This window comes from Hylaeus volcanicus, chromosome 2, assembly GCF_026283585.1.
Source record: "Hylaeus volcanicus isolate JK05 chromosome 2, UHH_iyHylVolc1.0_haploid, whole genome shotgun sequence".
Lineage (NCBI taxonomy): Eukaryota > Metazoa > Arthropoda > Insecta > Hymenoptera > Colletidae > Hylaeus > Hylaeus volcanicus.
Genome location: NC_071977.1, coordinates 32,673,387 through 32,693,890, shown reverse-complemented (window position 1 = coordinate 32,693,890; position 20,504 = coordinate 32,673,387). Strand labels below are relative to the sequence as shown.

The window sequence follows — 20,504 nt, the reverse complement described above, 5'->3', positions numbered from 1 at the left end:
TAATAATGGGAACTATTTTCACAAGAAACTTTTGGGCGTTTTCCCACCGATGGTAATAAAACTACTGGTAATAAAACTTTTTCTAGTGTAGTTCAGTGATTAGCTGTTATCAAGGAGCGGTCGCCATGTTTGGAAGCGAATAATTGATAAGCTCAGAGCGGCTCAAAGCGTTGATAGCGATTCACAAATAGATTCCTAACCTTACCTTTGTTTTACATGAATACATCGATAACAGAAATCGACATTACTTAATCACGATTTTAACTTGTCATGCAAAAAATTGTGCACTACTCGAAAAAGTATTTTAATATTTGAGATACTGGACGATAAGCATAAGAGGTGTTATCAAAAGCAATGTTTGTTTTCAATAAAATATAGATACATGTTTAAACAAAGTGTAATATTGAAATTTGTTGTAGCTATAGAAACTGCATAACCCTTAATAATGCTAATTGTTCTTAAGAATTTCAAGTTAAGTTTGGAAAAGTGAACGAGAAAAGTATGAGAATTTCGTAAGCTTGTTTGTTTTGAATTTACAATGGATCTGTTGGTAACGCTGATCATGAAAGAGAATTGAAACATCCGAATCCGGCTTGAAGTTGAAGTTGCGTGTCTGGTATGTATGGACGGCAGTTTTGCTAAACGAATGACTGTTACAAAGAAACAATTTTACATGTAATATGAAACGAAGGAAATTAGTTAATCCCTAATAACTATGCAGTGTCTATAGTTTTGCACTTTATTTCTTAGTGGTAAGGTCAAGATCGTTTACCGAGGATATCGGTTGATTTCAATGTATATAACCTTCCTTGTCAATACGTAGTGTAGCGATGGTCTGAACTTTATAACGACGGAAGTTTTACAATATATTTAGAATTATAGTCCTCCTTCTCGCGTATAGATTAAATAAAGTAAAGATATCCCTGACCAAGTTTTCCATTGCAACACAGTTATTCGGTAATTTCCCCTTTTTTTACACTAGAAATTGTAGTCATTTTTTAATACGATTTGTTGTGTTGTCGTTATTGTTTGTGCTATTCAAAAAAAGTTTGTTCCATCCTGGTTGTATCGTTAATGTATTTCATTTCTACCGTAGATAACAGCCTAACATAAATAGATTCTTCTTAACGAGACGGCATGTTTGTAAGAGCCTGGTTGCGAATTCTCACGGGGGATGAATGAGGAAGAATTATTGAAACGGTCTGCCGCTGAGCGAGATAGAATATTTAGCTGCTATGACCGTGGTAGAGAAAATGGAGCAGAAATCGATCCATGGGAAGATCCTACTTACGAAGTATATCATACCACGGACAGATATGGATTCATACAGTAATTAATATAACGACAATTATAGTATCTGCTTGCTTTTATCGCCTTTTGTTATATCAACGGGTGTATTTTAGCGACAAACGTCTACCGCAAAAGCCGGACCCGAACGAAATTAAGACTCATCGTGTGGAAATAGAGAGGTTAAAAAAATGGGAGAAGATGACGAAACAATGGGACAGTTCCTCGACTAAAGAAAAGTTACGACGTAGAATATATAAAGGAATTCCTAATAGATTTCGTGGTCAAGTTTGGGCGCTACTTCTGGGAATTAAAAATTTGAAAAGAGAACAAGCTGGTAAATACGAGGAAATGTTACAACTTGCTCGTCAATGGTCTACCGAAATAAGACAGATCGATGCCGATGTGGCTAGACAATATAGGGATCATATCAATTATAGGTATACAAGATGTATTTCATTAGAATGTATAAGGTTGAAATATCAAGATGGAAAATATGTTTGTACTTATCTGTAGTATTAAATTTTTATTAACGTTCGACAGGGAGAGGTATAGCATAAAACAACGATCCATGTTTTATGTCCTGGCTGCATATAGTATGTACAATATGGAAGTGGGTTATTGTCAAGGAATGTCTGTATTAGCTGGATTACTTTTGTTATATATGGACGAAGAAGATGCATTTTGGGGTCTTTCCGTGTTACTTGCCGATAAGAAGTACACCATGCATGGTCTGAGCCTGTTTTACACATTTTTAAGTAAGATAGTTTTGGACCACAATTAAACAGATACATTTCCTTTTAGGATTTTACGTTGACGGGTTTCCGAAATTAAATCGTTTTATAGAACATCATGACAAAATTATGAATAAATTTTTGCCAAAATTAAAGCGAAAACTTGATAAATGCGGTTGCGATTCTATTCTGTATGCTTTAAAATGGTTCTTTGTTGTTTTTCAAGAGAGGGTAAGAGTCTTAATTAAACTAATCGAATTATGTTTTAAAATTGTAAGTTGGATCTATATATCTAAACGTAATAATTCACTTGGAACAGACACCCGTTAATCTTGGCCTTCGAATTTGGGATATATTTTTATTGGACGGTGATCGTATTTTACCTGCTATGGCATATACAGTCATGAAAATGCATAAGCGTTTTCTTATGCCAATGGAAAGTCTTGATGAATTTTGTAATTATCTGCAAATTAAATTGGAGAAAGACTTTTGTTTCGATGATGATACAGTGATAAATACTATGGAACGTAGTATGGAAGAATTGAAACGGGCTAAATTGGATTATCCCGGTCCTCCTTTACCGCAAGAGTTACCAAGAACTCCATTTGGCACATTCAAAGAACCTACATTTGCTAGTAAGGTAACGTATAGTTATGCATATTACTTTATATTAAATATACTTGAGCTTCATAGTTTGATTCTGTGTGTTCAGGTTGGGAGACGAGCCGAAGAGTTTAGCGAAGCACAGCACGTAATGCGTGAATCTATAACGCAACGTAGAGACTTAGTGCTCGTCGACGATGGTAGAGAAAGTACAACACCAGTCGAACCAACGGGTTGTGGTCTTGGCGGTGAGTTACAATACAGTGAAAACATAGTACACGAGAATATAAATACTTGCCTTCTACATTCTAAACGAGAGAGTATTCTTATGAACACAGAGAAAAATAAAGACAGAGATTCAAAGATTGACATAATGGTTATATACAATACTAGATTATAAGATACTTTCTAAAACTAAGATTCTGATATTCAAACTATTATGTATAATATTGCTCAATTATTTACTTAGACAGAATAATACAGAGATACTCTATAGAACGGATTTTGAAATGTTGTAATCGCTATAGGCAGGTTTTAAAAATGCTTAGCCGCGTTAAGATGAAACCGTATATGCCTCTAATGTTATTAATAGTGTTTGTATAAAATCTAATAAAAATGAGATGCAATAGACATTCTGTGAAACGCACGCGTTATTCTTAAGAGATTTAGTACGAAGATACTAAATAATTAATAATTACAATTGAAACCATAGTAAAATTATTCCCATATAAAGATAACGTTTAAATAGTATAAGTAGTTTTGAAACGCGTTTAAGAAAAGAGAGGCAATTCTAAATCGAAAATGTAGTACACTCACTCTATGGAACTATTTTGAGAAAACATGTTTGGTCCAACATCCTATGACAGTATAATAAAAATTGAATATGTGTGCAGGAAGCAAATTCTCATTTGATCCAAGTCTCGATGATGGGGCCTCTCCCAATGGCTCGCGCCGGTCATTGGCAGACACATCTGTTACTTCGACAGCCGACCTTTCCGTATTTAGTTCGGCAACACGGTCTCAAGCGTTAGACAATAGTCTCGATACTCAAAGTAATATTTCTAATGCTAGCTCGGGTAGCGGTGGTTTGCCTACTCCCAGAGCTACGCCTCATCAACCGAGTCCAGATGTTGTACGAATTTATGTACCGTATACTTCACCTATATCTGGCTCATACAAAGACGATCTTCCACGTACACTTCCACGATCATTAGAAACTAATCGGATCCGTATACGGGTCGATCCCGATCAGACACCGATAGTAGAGAGTCTCAAACCATTTTCATTAGAAACTCCGGAAGTTGAATTAGATTTAAAATAATCTGTTCATTTGGTAGGCATATAATTAACGAGCAAACAAAATAATTCATGACATTACAATTAGCAGTGTTTAAGCATATTTTTATTTCTATAATCGATAAAGATAATAACGAGTAACGTTTTGTCTAGAATAAAATGTTATTTGTTAAATATTACATAAGTGAGAAAATAATCCTTTATACTTCATACAAAAAATACATGAAAAATTACACAAGAGTAGGACAAGTACTACGTGACTACATAAATATACAACTACTAGAGAAAAATCACCTACAGCATATATACCACAAGTAGAATATTTCACAAATTGTTTTCTCATTTACGTAGCGAATAAGTATTTATTTGTCGGTCTTCGTTTTATTAAGAAGTCATGGTTGAACACTGCGAATAACGAACATCAACTATCCGGATAAATTATTTAAATAAAAATGCTGTATCGAAATAATTATCTAAATAAGGATTTATTTGAATAACACCCAACTCTGAGAATTAGTATTAAACACAGATTTAGGTGAATAAAACTAAATCTGCGTTGTATTATACACAGAAAACTGATCGCGAACTGATGGTAATTACAATAGGTACGATGATAAACAATGTTCATTAAATTAATGTGCACATACGTATGATTGTCCCTTCTTCGAAGGCCCACGTGTAGAATCAAAGTAAACATGATGTATCATGATATTTCTTATTCAAGTATAAACCAGTGTATGTTGTGAGTACTATTTAGTCTCAAAAGTATTATAGCAATTCGTGTTTAACGAAAATTACTCCTACACTTTCTCTATGGCCTAATTTATGTTTAAAGTAAAACACAAACAATTTACAAATATGTAATAGAGAATTACAATTTTCACTCTGTTATTCCTAATCAACGATCCCGATCAACGAGATCTTCGATAATAAACTTATTTCCATCATTCTCGTCGAATCATTTTATGCAGACTACTGCATAATATTTTTCATGTGTCGAATTATATCATACAAAGATATAGATCGATACGAAACTTTAAGATAATGGAACTTTATGCAGTATAAAAACGAATTATGTATTAAACTTAATTGTAATATTTAGTAAAACATACTCAAATATTCAGACAATGAAATTTTAAAATATACAAATATTAATATATGTATAAGGCATTGCAAACAGCTTTATTAATAGGAATGTAAACTTTAAGTATAATGTATAGATAATTTCTGTAAAGTATGCGTTTTTAAATCTCTCCATCAGACAAACGTTATACAAAATATTTTGGAATATACCAAAAATTGGCTATTCTACAAGTATACAAATACGAGTCAATTTTCCATAGTAAATATAGAATTAAAAACAATATTTTTGTTACAATACTATAAGCATATAGAATCCTTTGAATAGTCATTATTATATTTTCAATATTGTGTATATTTCTCTAAAAATTTCTACAAGTACTGCGTATGTCATAAACGAGTATACATAAAGTTCCATACTCTAGAAATATTTAATGAGTAAAATTAATTTTGCATTCTAGATACTTTCTATGATACAACAAATAGAAGAAAATTATTTTGAGAAAAAGTTATCATTTAAGTAATTACGAATACATAAAAAATTAAAATAAAATGAGATCTGAAATTATTTGTTATTAAATTGGCAGATTATTGATAACGGCGTAGAACTTTTACATTGCCGATTATTCTAAGAAAATTAGACCATGTAGTTTACATAATTTGTTAATTACTTATTTTGGGAACAATTGAATTGGTACATAATTCCATATGGTATCGATACGATAAAACTTATAAATTGTAATTGATAGGTTATTATAAGATAACGATCGTATCCTCCAAAAAGTTACATTCTGCAAGTATGTTAAGTATTATACTGCCACAGTACTATTAATACTTTATTTATTTTAAGTTTTGTTTTTCTTTCTTTTATAAGGATCAATGAAAGATTTACTATTGTATGTACATACATAATATTAAAGAAAAAGGAATCTTTCGTTATACTCGTTAGTATTCGAAAGAGATTCGTAAATAAAAAGTTTGCAAAGAATTTGACCGAGTCTTTGCCATGGAATGTGAATATTGAACAGTCTTCTAATATGCTTCATATCTATTGTTTAAATGTACAAAAACATGCTTTAGATAAGTGTAATTACAATTGCGATATGCTTCTGAATTCATTGGTTCTGTAAAACATTCCTGGACGTACAATACAGTATTCCTCTATGTATGTATATAAATAGAATACAAAACTTATGGCTATTAACCTGTCAGCAATTACTTATTATATTTAATAACATATAAGGGTGATATTTGTTAAATAAATATTAAATGTTAACGGTTTGAATCTTTATTGCATTGTAAAGGATATCAAACACGCAGTGTACAGTTCTATGGTAACCCTTGTATGAGCTTGGATAACATTAAGTTTTCATGAACTTACATGAAATAAATTCTTAAAGTTATAAACAAAATATGGAATTGTATAGGTCTGAAAAAATCTTAATATAAATTAAACAAATTATATCGATTTATTTTAAAAGAACTACATTCCTTTGTTTCATATTAAAATTGTAAAAATGCACTAGTTTGTTAATATTTAAGATGATCCATTTGACATTTTAGTTGCCACGTTTACACAAACTACACTTACATATTAAATTATCTTGCAATATAAACAACACAAATGCTCCATTAGTTTGGTTTTATTTTAAATTCGTCAAGATCATTTTTTATGATTTATTTCTATACGAATGCGTATACTATAACATTAGGGAGTATTGATTTTAATAGTAGGACGAATTTGTATAACAGGAAACAGGATGAAGAGGAGCATAATTTTATTTACGTGTAAATAATGGATTTTGTAGCAAAAGTAATGCCTAGGACAAAAAAATTAGACTTTAGGAAGCTAAAAGTATCGTGTGATTGTCCAAACTGGTATAACTGTAATATGTAAAATATATATATTGTGCCGAGTAATTCAAGTTTCTTGTAATATCAGGTGATAATTCGTTTTAGATTGGAATGATTGGAATATGGTAAAGTAATTTCGTATTGCTATTAGCAAAATATTGCAATGCCTTTATTAAGACAAACATGAAGTAATACTACATACATTCACATGCTTTCAGTACAGATTTCCTTATTTGAATAGACTTTAAAATAGAAAAAAATGTGTCAAAAATAACTTGTCGATCGTTTTGTTCATTATTCACATTCGTCTTGTCGCACTATATAGATAAATTGAAGTTCAAATGTAATACCTGATGAACGTCTATGTAATATGTAATATTGTAGTTCAAGCGGATATTTTTTTTATACAAAAATTAAAAATACGCAATATAGTATAGACTTCTGTGTATCATTAGTAGGATATTCAGTAAGACAGGTACAATCTAATAATGCAATACTCGTATAACTTCTTGATGCCTGATAAAACATGCTGTAAATGATTGAAACCATCGAAATAATAAACAATAAAGAATACGAATTAAAATTTTGTTTCTTTTCAGAAGTCTCATGTTTTGTTATTATCATTTGATTGTGAGTTCTATTCTTTCTATAAATCTGCTTTGCAAACTTTCCCAATTAATACTTATTTTTTTGACTCGAAAGTAATTGCGAAATTTGCATCCTACCAATAATAGATACATTTATCACAAATTTATTTAATCAGTTATTAACTTCATATAATTATCTAATATGTTTGCAAAAATAATTTTCATTATCAAATGAAAATGTGTGTGTTAAATTATGCTTGAATATATAACTCAATTTTGTTTATACTTTGTTTTACATTTATCTACACATGTATATATACAAAATATATTAATATATAAATGTTACTTTATATCAAATTATAGGACTCTTAAGAACAGTAGAAATTTGAACGTAGATGTTGATTTTACTGTTATAATTAAATCATTGTTTGATGTTTGTTATTGACAAAATTAACATATTTATATAAAAATCTGTAAATATCAACCTTCATATAAGAGAAAATATTTAATTTATTTTGTTTGCTTTAAAGGATATCGGTTTAAATGTTGCATAGAGAAGAAATGTGAATTGAAACTGAAATAATAATAAATTGTATGTAGTAATATTTGTATATGTACTAAATGTTTATCTATACACTGCGATCTTATTTTATATTATATACTATATTAAAAGTTTATATGTAGATATAATTAGCATGTAGGATAGATGTAGTATCTAAATAAAGAACTCTGATTTACGTTTCGTAATTTCTGTATTTTCTTTCGTTGTTGCAACATAATAAATAATAAGAATATTTTTGCACAGGACTCGTGCGAGTCAAAACCTAATTCAGAGTTCTTTACTTAGATACCACTTCTGTCTTGCAATTAATCGTATCTACATATGCGTTACTATTAAGCCCTCTAATTAATCAACTTTTTCTTCTCTATAGTTGTATTTATCTATAAAAAAAAAAGAAATGCTCAATTCTCCATACAAAATGCATTTTTCAGTATAGAACTACAGAAAATAGTTTATAATAGATACTTAGTGCACAGCAATAATTAAAATCAATTTTAAGAAATATATAAATGCAATTGTATGCTATATCGGTAAATTTATCAGACAGAATATAAGTTGCACGGAATTGATTTTACTGTTGGTCTCTCAAATACAAATTAATGCAATATTATTACTGTGACACACTGCATAGATGTAAATTATTTGTAAAGAGGTGTCATTATGCCATTTATTATTACTGAAGGTCCTGTATAATATCGCCATAAAAGACTGTTTCCCCTCTTTAACTGATTGGCAGCTGAAAGATGAGCCCAACATTCCAGCCAGCTATTCCAAATTGGCATGTGCGGAGGAAGACCAGCAACTAATCTGAATCAACAAAATTTCCTGTATAAATACTCATTTCAATTCTGCTGAAATATAAATATTAGTCACACATTAAGTCAACATACCCACAGTCATTAACAGCCATACAATGCGATACTACCAAAAATGGATACGTAATTGTTGTTGCTATAAACTGTAAATATCAACTGTATATTACACGTTTTTATTTGTATAGTCAATTCTCTTTTTACAAGTTTTCGTATAAAAGAGAATCGAAGATATTATGCGTGTTGTAATTAAATATTTTATTTACGTTTATAGTGGAACAAATAATTGGTTTGATGTCATGTTCAGTTGTGACAGTCGATAAATACTTATCGACGGCATAAGTAGAAGAACTAACTATTACTAATACGATAGCGTTTCCGATAAGGCGGGGTACTAATCCTGCATAATATCCCATGATTCCATTTTCTCTATATACTTCCACAAATGATGTGAATAGTCCACTATTAACAGATAAAGAAAAAACAGTAGATATAGAAATAATTACATGTACCTTGCATGGCATAATAAATAATATACTTGTATTTTGTTTCCTTGCCGACAAATTGAGCTATCATTCTCAATGCGATAACATTCAATGGATGGCTGACTATAATTGCAGTCGTTTTACTAATCAGATCTCTTATGAATTCAAATATGTAACTTTTGTGCTTTTGACTAAAAGAAGCATAATGGTAATACATTTATATTTATTACTATAACTTTTGATAACGATGATATGTCAGAGACATAAATAATTACCCGTCTTCTCCTTCATCTTCGGAATTTTTTTTCATATAATTTTCTTCGTTTTCTTTGTTAGACTCGTACATACACGTAAGTTTGTAAGACGTTTCATCGGAAACTAAGACACATATGGTATGGGCACATAACTTTGGTATCAAACCACGGTAGCACCCAGAATATCCATCTACGTTTTTTATGTATTTAACTGCAAAATATGAAAGTAATAAAAATATTTTGTTTCAATTACGAGAGAACAATTGCAGTGCATTACGAATATTTTCCTTTCAGAGAGTCTGGTCTAAAGTTACAAAAAATACTGAAACATGAAATAACTGAAAATTCTACGTTTAATTAAAGATAATTTAAAGTATGTATTTCGTGGAAAGGATCGCTTACCGTACTGAAAAACGTTGGGCAAAGCTAAAGCCGGCCGTCTAAATAAATTAGTTGTCGGTCGTGGTGGAATCGGTTCATGTCCGATCTGTTATTTTATAAATAAAAATGATAAGCTTCCGATGAAATTTGATTTTTCAGATAATTTATTGACTGTGTATATTTTACCTGTATTAAAACTTTAGCGTATTCGATAGGATATGAAACCACATTTATTAATATACGTTCCCCAATAGTGGTCCATAACGTATTGTCTTCTCGTATCATGTTTAATTAGAATTTAGTTTCTCTATTTTCTTATTTTGTTGTTGTATTGTTTATTTAATGATTTTGACCAACTGATATGGCTAAGGTTCAAGCAATACGTTGAAAAATTACGCGATCCATTCGCGAATACAATTCATAACCATTTATATTTGTTGTATTCGCAAGATGATTAACGTCAAGAATATTATTAGGGCCTGTACACTGCTGACTGCTGCTGACTGCTGAGCACTCGCGCTTCCTCATGCTCGGTTGCTCTCGCTCATCTCGTTGAAAAGTGAGAATTGCTGAGAAGTGAGAACTGATAATATGGGATCAAACTTTGTTTATGGGTTGGTCCATCGATGGCGCTGATGTCTTTGTTCTTTAGTGATTCCAGATCGGTGTAACTGGTGGGGATAACACATACTCTTTGGACGGCACACGGCACCACCACCTTCGATACAGGGCACTGGGATCCGGCGCGCCGTCCGAATCTGGCATCTCTGTTGCTAAGGTTATGTCGCTTGCACCGCTCTCTGGCGAGAAAATGTGGAATGTCATTTTTCTAGATTGTTTTCGTGATTGGTCATGGGTCTAGTGAAGTAGAAACAAGTAGAAACTAGAAAGGTATATACGCAAGGAATATCGTGCTGAGCTCATCTTACTATTTGTGATTCATCTGTTCTTGCTTCGATGGCAGAACTATGTGCGAAGTAACCGAGTAGTTAATGTGATGTTTTGTGAGGGCACTAACGAGGTGAGCTTTCGATTATCCTTCATTTTAACGATAATTCTTCAACTCGATATTTTTCCTCGTGGCAAATGCGGATGTCGTTTTCCTTTTCTATGTAGAGCAGACGTTTGTCGAATACAAGAGCGGTAGCGACAGCAATTGAAAGAGCTCGATCTAATTGCGTGTTCAAAACGATGTATTCTTAAAAGATTTTCCATGCACTTTTATTCACGACGAAATTTCATTTTCCACTCGAAATAATCGATGGAACACGATATTGTTGTGTAAAAAACAATTGATGGGCAAACGTTACCGTTTCGAACAATGTTATATCTATAGATAAATGTTTTGCAATCCGAACCAAGTTTTCTTTCCATTTGGTACCAATTTTTTAAACGTACGAATCGATCAAATTTGTTGTAATTATTTATTAAACATAACAAATATTCTTTTCTCTCTTCTAGCGAAATTATTCAATTTCATTACGCGATACTTCTCGCAATCACGATAACGCAGTAAGACATTTTTTACGAATCGTTCGCATATATGTGTATATATATTATATACATATATACACACATGTATAAGCATTAAACAAATGCAATTGAAAGATTTAATGAAATGTACACGTAACGTTTAGCTGTAAACATTAAATTTTTCGCAATTATCATTGGAAAGACTAATATTACAGATTGATGGAAGATGATTCTGTTTTAGAATGCCAATACAGGCACCACAGTGGACTGAATTTCTTTCTTGTCCGGTTTGCTGTCATGACTTTGATGTGGCCATACGTGGCCCGATATCATTAGGATGTGGTCATACTATATGTCGTACGTGCCTTGCAAATTTACATCGTAAACAATGTCCTTTCGATCAGGTATGCAAAACTAATGATACTTCATGAACATGATTGTGTATACGTAATGGTTTTTTGGTAATTTTCATTATAATTTATACGAGCAATTTGTACATTAAGATATTTGTACCAGTTCCTTTCTAAAATGTACAATGATTTTTGACAAAACAATTTTTTTGCTTTTCAGAGTATCATCAATACAGAAATAGAAAGATTGCCGGTAAATGAAGCTCTGCTACAATTAGTAGGGAATCCTGTTCCTACAAATGTTACAACAGCTTATCAGAAATTACTACCACCCAAAGACCATGCTAATTATTTGGTTGCTAAACGTTGTATTGAAGAACTTGCTCTATATCTCAAACCATGTCAGACAAATCCAACTTTAGCCACGGGTAATATTACATAGTGGTTCACAGAATATTTTTCTATAATTTATTAGTAATTTAACGAGAAGTAATTTGAAAATAACATTTAATAATTATAACAGGAGGTATGGGATTTGTTTCCCGACCGATGCAGAGAAAATTAGTAACTCTTGTGGGTTGTCAATTGGTTGAACCTGAAGGAAGAGCACGCGCGGTAAGGGCAGCTAGAAGTCTAGGTGAACGGTCGGTTACAGAATTAATACTTCAACATCAAAATCCACAACAGCTTAGCGCTAATTTGTGGGCTGCTGTACGTGCTCGTGGTTGTCAGTTTCTCGGGCCAGGTATATTAACGTAAAATAAGACAACTTATAGGAATACTGTTAACATTTAAAAAAAAAAATTTTTTTTTTATTATCAGCAATGCAAGAAGAAGTACTCAAACTTGTCCTATTGGCGTTGGAAGATGGATCTGCTCTTTCTAGGAAAGTGTTAGTTATGTTCGTAGTTCAACGTTTAGAATCACATTTTCCTCAAGCATCTAAAACAAGCATAGGACACGTTGTACAATTGTTATATAGGGCAAGTTGTTTCAAGGTAATGTCTGCTTTGGTAATTGAATTGATTACTTGTTAAGAGAAAATATGAATAATTTCTAATCATGATATCTAAGTAGGTATCTAAACGAGAAGGAGATTCATCATTGATGCAATTAAAAGAAGAGTTCAGAACATACGAAGCTTTAAGAAGAGAGCACGATGCCCAAATAGTGCAAATTGCAACCGAAGCTGGTTTAAGAATAGCGCCTGATCAATGGTCTGCGTTATTGTATGGAGATACCAGTCATAAATCTCATATGCAAAGTATTATAGATAAACTTCAAACTCCGCAATTTTTTGCTCAAAGCGTACAAGAATTGGTTATCGCTCTTCAACGTACTCCTGACCCTGGACAATTAAGTAGTCTAAGACCTCAATTAGAACTGTTAGCTGCAATAGATCCCAGCCCAGGTATAATTTTTTTTTAAGAATTTTTTCGAAATGCTGGACTAGAATACGTTTCTTAAAAAATTAATTGTTTGATATTCCTCGTTTCATTATCTTTATTACAGAAACTGAACCTCCTACATTAGCAGAATGTCGCGCAGCGTTAGAAGCTGTTAGAACAGTAGTCGCAGCATTAGTAGAGTTTATTCAACAACACGGTAACCGAAAGACGCAAGATGGTACTCACAGTGTAGGCCCAGGTCAACCCAAATATAAAGTGAGCATGTGTCGAGATCTAGCACTTAGAGGATCTTGTCCTAGATCTACTAGTTGCACATTCGCTCATAGCGATATGGAACTGGATAAGTACGCATATGGACATGCACAGTTATTTAAACGAGAATATTTTTGCCAGCGCAAGTATAGGATTTTTACATAATCTTCATTTGCTCGATTATTAGGTACAGATCAAAAAATAGAAAGTTAAGTATCAGGTCAAATTTACCCTTAACCAATAATTTAGATGCAAAGGTGGACAAATCCGTCACTTGCTCGAACAATAAGACGTTTAAACAGAATGAGGATTTATCTTACCATTCTATAAAGTCACATGATAATACTCATAGAGAGAGTGAGTATTGCTTTATACTAAATAATATAGGAAGCAATTAATCCAATTAATATTTCAATGTATAACATTGATTAATATATATTGTTGTTTTATTTCATTCTAGATTTCAGTTCTATAAATAAAGTTAATCAAATGCAACGTCATACACCAACAAACGAAAATAATTTCGTTGGGTCGTTGACGAATTATATGCTACCACCTCCGCAAGGGATTTCGCCTATGGTACCGACGAAAAATATGGATATGTATTGCTCTCATTATATTATGCCTAACACAGCCGTTGATTACTCTACATCTAATCTCGGTATGTGGGATACATCGCAAGTTTCATCCAATATAACGAATGGTATTTCTAGTGCTAAAAAGGTAATATAAATCTCGCATTGTATCTGAAAGTATACGCATATCGTTATGCGCGTTAAGATTCTATATGGTTTTTTATCCGATGTTCGCATATATTCATATTCTAGCAGCGAACAGTTGCCAAAACATTGGCGATGCTGTTGCAACGCAGGATGGAAATTTTAAATCAGCTTGAAACGATTGTCAACAAACAAGTGCCACAGATAAAAACGGTACGATCGCCGTTTAGTTATTAAGATTGTTACTAATATTTGATACAATTTTTATATTATTGTTAAGCTTTTTTTTTTTTTTTACAGAATTACGACATGCAAGGGGATACATCGTCGTCAAATTTTTCTATATGGACAAATACGCCAAGTAATCCTATGGTTCCTCCGTCAAATATTAATTGCAACAACAACTTTCGATGTGCAGATCCGATTTTATTTGACGACGAATTTGTGCCATTTGATGCATCATCTAGTAATAAATATGGACCAATTTCCAAACTATCCAAAAGTCTAATGAGGTAACGGTTCTTTCTTCGTATAAAAGACTAATTTTATATGAATTTTATATGTATTAAACGAAAATATAAAATATTTTATAACTCGGGACTTTTTCTTTCTTTTTTTCTTTTTTTTTATATATAGATCTAGTAATGGCGTACAACCTACCAATTTTTATGCAGAAGGAGGTGCACCTCCTACGATATCTGCCTATCGACCTATGCCAACGGCGAATTCTATTACATCTTGGTATTACGGTAACCAACGTACGTACGATGTAGTATAAATGCAGAAATTAATAAAACAAAATTAGCGTAATAAAGTACTATATACGGGTGATTTTATTATAGCTTATGCTGCTATCGGTGCGAATGGAGGAGTACAATCTATCAATACTTCTACTTTTGGAGATAATTACATTACTTTTGGTCGCAATTTATCGGAATCATCAACGTACACGCAACTTCCACGACCAGAATGCATGTCAAAGGAGTAAGTTAATCTCTTATTGTACAGTTAGGCTATCGTCAACTATTTCGAGGATTTATATTTAATATCCATTTTCTTCAGTTTAATTCTTGAGTCACAAAGAGTGAAACAGCAGTTGAAACATCTCGAGAAGAAAATCAATGACTTAAAGGTATTGCTAATACATTCTTACATTGTAAAACGTATTATATAGATATAATAACAGTGAAATATAACATATATATATATATATATATATATTCAGCTTGCTACGCAAGGAGCAACCTTTACGGCCGGTGAAAGGCTAGCACAGGAGTTGCAATTGATAGAAGCTGGTATCAGAGAAAAAGAAAAAGACGTACGAAATTGGAGCCCGTATGGTACTGTACCTTGGATCCAGTCGTCGAATAACTTGCTTAGCACTCAAAATTTCAATCAAAATTATAAATCGGAAGAGGTAAGATGCACTGTTACAATTCCACATGAAAACATAATTAACCTTTAGACTTTAGACGAATGCTTGTTTTGATTGGGTTCTTAGGAGGATACGTATGAAGCTGGTATCGCAAATGATATGCGAGAATTAGAATTGCGATGGGAATTTGAACTGCAGGAACAAGAAAAGCATTGGTCGAGCGAAGAGGAAAATTCTAAAAAATAATAGTAAGATAGTGAGTCTTACTATACTGTTTACTTAGATCTGACCATTATTCGTTTCATGAAACATGTTTTTTTGACATGTGAACATAATTTTTTGTGCGAACTTCCATGCATTGGCATGTTTCAATTTTCCAACGGAATGACTGAAAGTATAATAGAATTTGTACCATTTGCATAAGAAGAATTTCATGCTCTTCTAAGCAACATCAAAAGAAATCAACATTGAATGATGGTATTTAAGTACTATCGATAGATAAAAGAACTTATATTTTCTTTCTTTTGACATGATCGCTAGTCCTTTACAGGTCTCTTGGTACATAAGGTTTGTTCTTTGATTGTGAAAAAATGTAGTTTTTCCCGAAATTATTACCAACGTATAAAAACTAGCTGTAAATATGTGATACTCTGAGAAAATTTGTTAAACACAAGTTGTCAAATCCTTCATGATGGTAACTCTTCTTTAATTACGCTAAAAGTCGCATTGTTTTAATTTTTACTAGTTGCAGTAGCAATTCATTATAGAGATCAGTCTATTGTAAAATGTGAGAGTTAGCTGTCGCATTGGAATTTACATTTATAGAACCGGTGAAGGGTTGATTGGTGTTCCATTGTGAATATCATAATGAGACATTTCATTGTCAGACAGATTGAACAGACGAGAGCAGATTTGTTAAAATTTAACAGAAATTAATGTCAGTGTTTTATAAACATGACAGGATGTAGTATATTTTGTTTATATGTTTGCACAATGAAGCAAAGGATATTATATTACTGATACATTCGGAAAGAATGCTATTTAACCTGCAACAAGGTTATATAATAAAAATATACGAATACATATAGATGTTATGCATACACAAAATTAACATATTCTGTTAAAATTTTGCGTAATTAAGATATATATTGCTCCTAATTAAGATTTATATATATCTTAATTATAAATATATATATAATATATATGACTATTAATTTTTAGCTGATAAAACAAAATTTTTAAAAATACGTAGCTTTCTTCCACGATTCATGTTTTCATATTTGAAAATATGTTTTCGAATAAAACACGGTAAAATAGTATATCGTATCGTACTTTGTTCAACTCTTACGTGTTTCATAAAATGTTGTTGATTTTATGCAGATCTGTTTACGAAAATTTATTTATGTTTGAGATTTTATTCGAAATTCGTATTCTTTTGGAATAATTATCGACAGGTACTTTTGAATTTATTATAAATTACAAAAAAATTAATATACAAATGAGGTTATAAATAGAAAAATTAAGAGGTTAATTTCTTTTTATAAAGTATACAGATAAATTACTTAAGTATTGCAGTTTCAAACACTTAAAAGTCTTGAACAAGAAAAGTGAGAAAAATTCAATAGTGTGTATAGAATTTTCCTTTATTTTCACACTATGTAGTGGGAAATTAATTATAGATTCCATTTGTGCCTGGTAAAAAAAAATTGCATTTTATTTGCTACTTCTAATTGAATATGTTGAAACAGTGGTTTTCAAACTATAGTCATTAATGCGGAAATCAAATATTTCTATTTTTATTTATTAGAAACGTTTACTAGAATTTTATGGTTTAGTAGCATATACCATGTACAATGTACATAATACATAATATGCGTAAATGAAACTGTATTCTGTGTTAATCCAGCAACTATTACCTTTATTTTTGGATAAACTTATTATATTCATAAATTATAACAAATAGTTTGAAAGCCTCTCGTTTCGATCAATTTTTTACTAAAAAAGTGAAAGAATTGAAATGAACAGACTGTACTGCGAACTGCAGCTCTCACGTTTGTAATAATGTACGATTTACGGACATAGAAGAAACTGAAACAGTCACATTGGCTTCCACTCAACTGTCGCTTTAATTTCTCACGATGAACAAGATTTAGTTCATGTTAATATTATTGGCATACCGTTTAGTCCTTATTTTTGTTCGTTATTTGTATTATAAAATATGAAACTAACGTTCCTCAGAACAAAAATATAATGACCTGTGTACTTGATTATACTGATAAGAAATTTACATTCTTTGTTATTTTTTGCATTTGATATGACATCCGTTGATTACATTTACCTTAACGTTACGTTTTCCTTAATCGGAAATTTTCTCGAACTCGTTTAATTTAAATTTCATATTGATATGATAACATAATTCTGTTAAATCGAACATGTTGATCAAATTGCAACTTCTTTATAGTATAGTGATTGATACATTGCAATAGCTTTTGGGTTCTTCTATTATTATTATTTTTTTTTTTGTTTTTTTTTGTTTTTTAAATAATGTATAGCATAAATATTAATAATTCCAGTTTTAGTGGAAGTGACATAGACTTTTATGAAACGTAGAGATCAAAGAAAGTTGATCTTTCTGTCTTTCTCATTAAAAATATTGTTTTACCTTGCTACACAAAACTAGATATGTTCAAGTAGAGTATTTCTTTCAAACTAAAATGTGCCTTTTGTAAACAATGCAGCAACACAAAACTGAATGAAACACTTTGCACTTGCACGCGTTAAATTCGGTATTTCCAAGTTTTTGCGATACGAGGCACATTGTTCTAAACTGGAAAGAAATGTAATCTCGGAACATAACTAGTTTCTTATGAAAATTATAAACAATGGTGCAATTTTATTTGTTTTATTATTTACTAACACAACATTCTTTTATTTGTAATGGAATTCAAGGAAAGTATGTTTGTCAAAAAGTTGTAACGAAAGTCAGTTTCTTTTATTTTAGTAGATAAATTTATATATTTCTTAATCGAAAAAAAAAATAGTCACGTTACATGAAATTATGCGGAGTAGTAAAAAATATTATATGCAAATGAATTGACTTGTAAGACTTGTGCAAAATAATGTTTCCATTACAGATTTAAACGTGCAAAACATACAAACACTAAACTATTTGTTCTACATTGAAGATGACATTGGTGTTAATTATGTCTAGATTCAAAACTATATTTATGTATTTGAGAAGTATGTTAGAAACTTTATTTATTTTGTTACTGGTTTCACAGATAAAACTATAAAGACTTTAAAATTTATGTAGTACAAATTTTCTATTGCGATTATAAGAATTTAATTTGCAATCGCTATACATTTGTAATACGATTATACTTGAACGTTACGAACACAATTGGCCATAGTACTGAAGAAAATGTGTTATAATATTGCAGAAAGGGGCCATATTTTGATTTTGCATTTCGATAAAATAATACGAGTATATGAAGAAAAAAAAAGAAACATAGTTTTTAGATTAAAATAGTCGTTACATTTATAACGAAGACTTGGAATGTTTCTTTAAAATAAAGCTTCATGATTGCAAATCAAACTCTAACGGTTTTACAAATTCAATGACAATTACCATTTGTATACGTCGTAATATATAAAAGTTTTTGAAAGAAGAATTACATCGCGCGTATGTTTCACGTATACATTCTATTCTAATTATGTTAAAGGGCATTTTAGTCTGAGCACAAGGTTAAATATGGAAGATTTAATGTTCCTTTCTGTAAATTAATACCGTCTTCACAGTTTGTTCAGATACAAAGTATATATTTATAAAATTTGAATTCCATAAGCTTCTATTTTGAATTGATCTTTATATTTCGTGTAATTCCTTTATACGGACGACTAAAAGCCTTGTACACATTAAATGTTTCCGTCGTTTAAAGGAATTATAGTCAATAATATTTCTAGTGATCCATTCGTCAGATGTTGCCCTTCTATATTTTTATTTTTATTCGTAGTATGACTCGTTAATAAATGTAGAGTAAAAGCGAAGAGGGCTGTGTACACTGGGAAGTAATAAGCGCAACAATACTGTTTGTGCAAGCTTCAGATTAATTGCATGTTAAACATGTCACTATGTGTATAATAATACACGCGTACCTATGTTAATGGTATGAAGCCACATACAATCTATATTAACGTTCTTTGTTTGAACATATGAAACAATGATAATTATATACATATCGGTATATAATGCATATAGTCAGCGCGCACTTGGCACTTAATGGTACGAATGGTACTTCTGTGACAGTTTATGTTAAATTAATTCCCTATTGTAAGATTTTTGTTATATTAGCCGTAAACATAACGGGCAATGCGTGTATGAATGTTTACTCTGTCTTATACCGAAATTATACTAAAAGTCTTTGAAATCATTCGGAGAAAAAATATTAAAATTCTGCAATGTTTGTTTCGTTAACTTTACATAGAAAATATTAATCGTATCCGGATAGTGTCATATATTCGCGATGCCCGTTACGTTTAATGTAATTGTTAGTCTGGCATTTTTAATGTATTTTTCTAAAATAAATAACTATGGAAAAAGTCGCATTATAACATAAACATGTGGTACGTTCACAGAAATACTTACCATCCCGCATTTGTTCACTATTCGGGTTTACATAAAAATGGATATTGAAATTTATGCCGATAGAGAAACCTATCTTATACTATCGCATTCGTACAGAATTACAATTGTAGATATAATTTCCATAAATATTCGACCTTTTATGTAGAGAATACTATTTTAGGGAATGCTAAAATCAATACGCTGGGTCTTTTTTTCCGATTATTTATTGCATGCGAGTACAAGATAGAATGAAACTTGAGATACGAATGCTTGACAATAGAAAAAAGAAACACTTAATCGGGGATAATGTTGCATTGCAAGATAAAATTTTTTTAATATTTTGTATTGTCTACGAAAATCCATAAAA

At 31.2% G+C, this 20,504-nt stretch overlaps 3 protein-coding genes across 7 annotated transcripts; 2 read left to right on the top strand and 1 right to left on the bottom strand.

The window, feature by feature from the left end:
• Positions 1-176: 176 nt before the first annotated feature.
• LOC128872647 (USP6 N-terminal-like protein) lies at positions 177-7,455 on the top strand. 4 transcript variants are annotated; one of them, XM_054115540.1, is made up of 9 exons: positions 178-339; positions 420-616; positions 1,097-1,329; positions 1,404-1,727; positions 1,831-2,018; positions 2,092-2,252; positions 2,341-2,661; positions 2,734-2,872; positions 3,518-7,455. In XM_054115540.1, exons 3-9 carry the CDS (start codon positions 1,175-1,177, stop codon positions 3,943-3,945), a joined length of 1,716 nt encoding a protein of 571 aa, XP_053971515.1. In that variant the 5' UTR covers positions 178-339; positions 420-616; positions 1,097-1,174; the 3' UTR covers positions 3,946-7,455. The 4 variants fall into 4 exon arrangements, with proteins under 4 accessions (XP_053971513.1, XP_053971515.1, XP_053971512.1 ...); XM_054115537.1 differs by having other exon boundaries at positions 420-752; XM_054115538.1 differs by having other exon boundaries at positions 177-752.
• On the bottom strand, positions 7,000-10,546 carry LOC128872648 (mitochondrial carrier homolog 2-like). The gene is made up of 7 exons (XM_054115542.1): positions 10,122-10,546; positions 9,957-10,041; positions 9,576-9,765; positions 9,354-9,491; positions 9,082-9,277; positions 8,894-8,961; positions 7,000-8,810 (listed from the first exon to the last, which is right to left on the bottom strand). The coding sequence occupies exons 1-7, from the start codon at positions 10,218-10,220 to the stop codon at positions 8,642-8,644; spliced, it is 945 nt and encodes a 314-aa protein (XP_053971517.1). The 5' UTR covers positions 10,221-10,546; the 3' UTR covers positions 7,000-8,641.
• A 176-nt stretch (positions 10,547-10,722) lies between these two features.
• On the top strand, positions 10,723-20,101 carry LOC128872646 (roquin-1). 2 transcript variants are annotated; one of them, XM_054115536.1, is made up of 16 exons: positions 10,723-10,956; positions 11,650-11,812; positions 11,979-12,186; positions 12,282-12,503; positions 12,581-12,756; positions 12,836-13,169; positions 13,271-13,511; positions 13,607-13,776; positions 13,880-14,142; positions 14,250-14,351; positions 14,439-14,650; positions 14,775-14,896; positions 14,981-15,122; positions 15,201-15,270; positions 15,364-15,555; positions 15,640-20,101. In XM_054115536.1, exons 2-16 carry the CDS (start codon positions 11,651-11,653, stop codon positions 15,757-15,759), a joined length of 2,736 nt encoding a protein of 911 aa, XP_053971511.1. In that variant the 5' UTR covers positions 10,723-10,956; position 11,650; the 3' UTR covers positions 15,760-20,101. The 2 variants fall into 2 exon arrangements, with proteins under 2 accessions (XP_053971511.1, XP_053971510.1); XM_054115535.1 differs by having other exon boundaries at positions 14,247-14,351.
• Positions 20,102-20,504: the final 403 nt, after the last annotated feature.

What these genes read in the sequence shown, in the direction of transcription:
- LOC128872647 (XM_054115538.1), top strand. Translation starts at nt 1,175, where the DNA reads ATGAATGAGGAAGAATTATTGAAACGGTCTGCCGCTGAGCGAGATAGA. An exon ending in TTGTTGTTTTTCAAGAGAGG is followed by an intron (nt 2,253 to 2,340) that starts GTAAGAGTCTTA and finishes CACTTGGAACAG; the next exon opens with ACACCCGTTAATCTTGGCCT. An exon ending in AACGGGTTGTGGTCTTGGCG is followed by an intron (nt 2,873 to 3,517) that starts GTGAGTTACAAT and finishes ATATGTGTGCAG; the next exon opens with GAAGCAAATTCTCATTTGAT.
- LOC128872648 (XM_054115542.1), bottom strand. Translation starts at nt 10,220, where the DNA reads ATGATACGAGAAGACAATACGTTATGGACCACTATTGGGGAACGTATA. An exon ending in GCCCAACGTTTTTCAGTACG is followed by an intron (nt 9,766 to 9,956) that starts GTAAGCGATCCT and finishes CATATTTTGCAG; the next exon opens with TTAAATACATAAAAAACGTA. An exon ending in ATGGCTGTTAATGACTGTGG is followed by an intron (nt 8,811 to 8,893) that starts GTATGTTGACTT and finishes TTGTTGATTCAG; the next exon opens with ATTAGTTGCTGGTCTTCCTC.
- LOC128872646 (XM_054115535.1), top strand. Translation starts at nt 11,651, where the DNA reads ATGCCAATACAGGCACCACAGTGGACTGAATTTCTTTCTTGTCCGGTT. An exon ending in TGCAATAGATCCCAGCCCAG is followed by an intron (nt 13,170 to 13,270) that starts GTATAATTTTTT and finishes TCTTTATTACAG; the next exon opens with AAACTGAACCTCCTACATTA. An exon ending in GTATTTCTAGTGCTAAAAAG is followed by an intron (nt 14,143 to 14,246) that starts GTAATATAAATC and finishes TTCATATTCTAG; the next exon opens with CAGCGAACAGTTGCCAAAAC.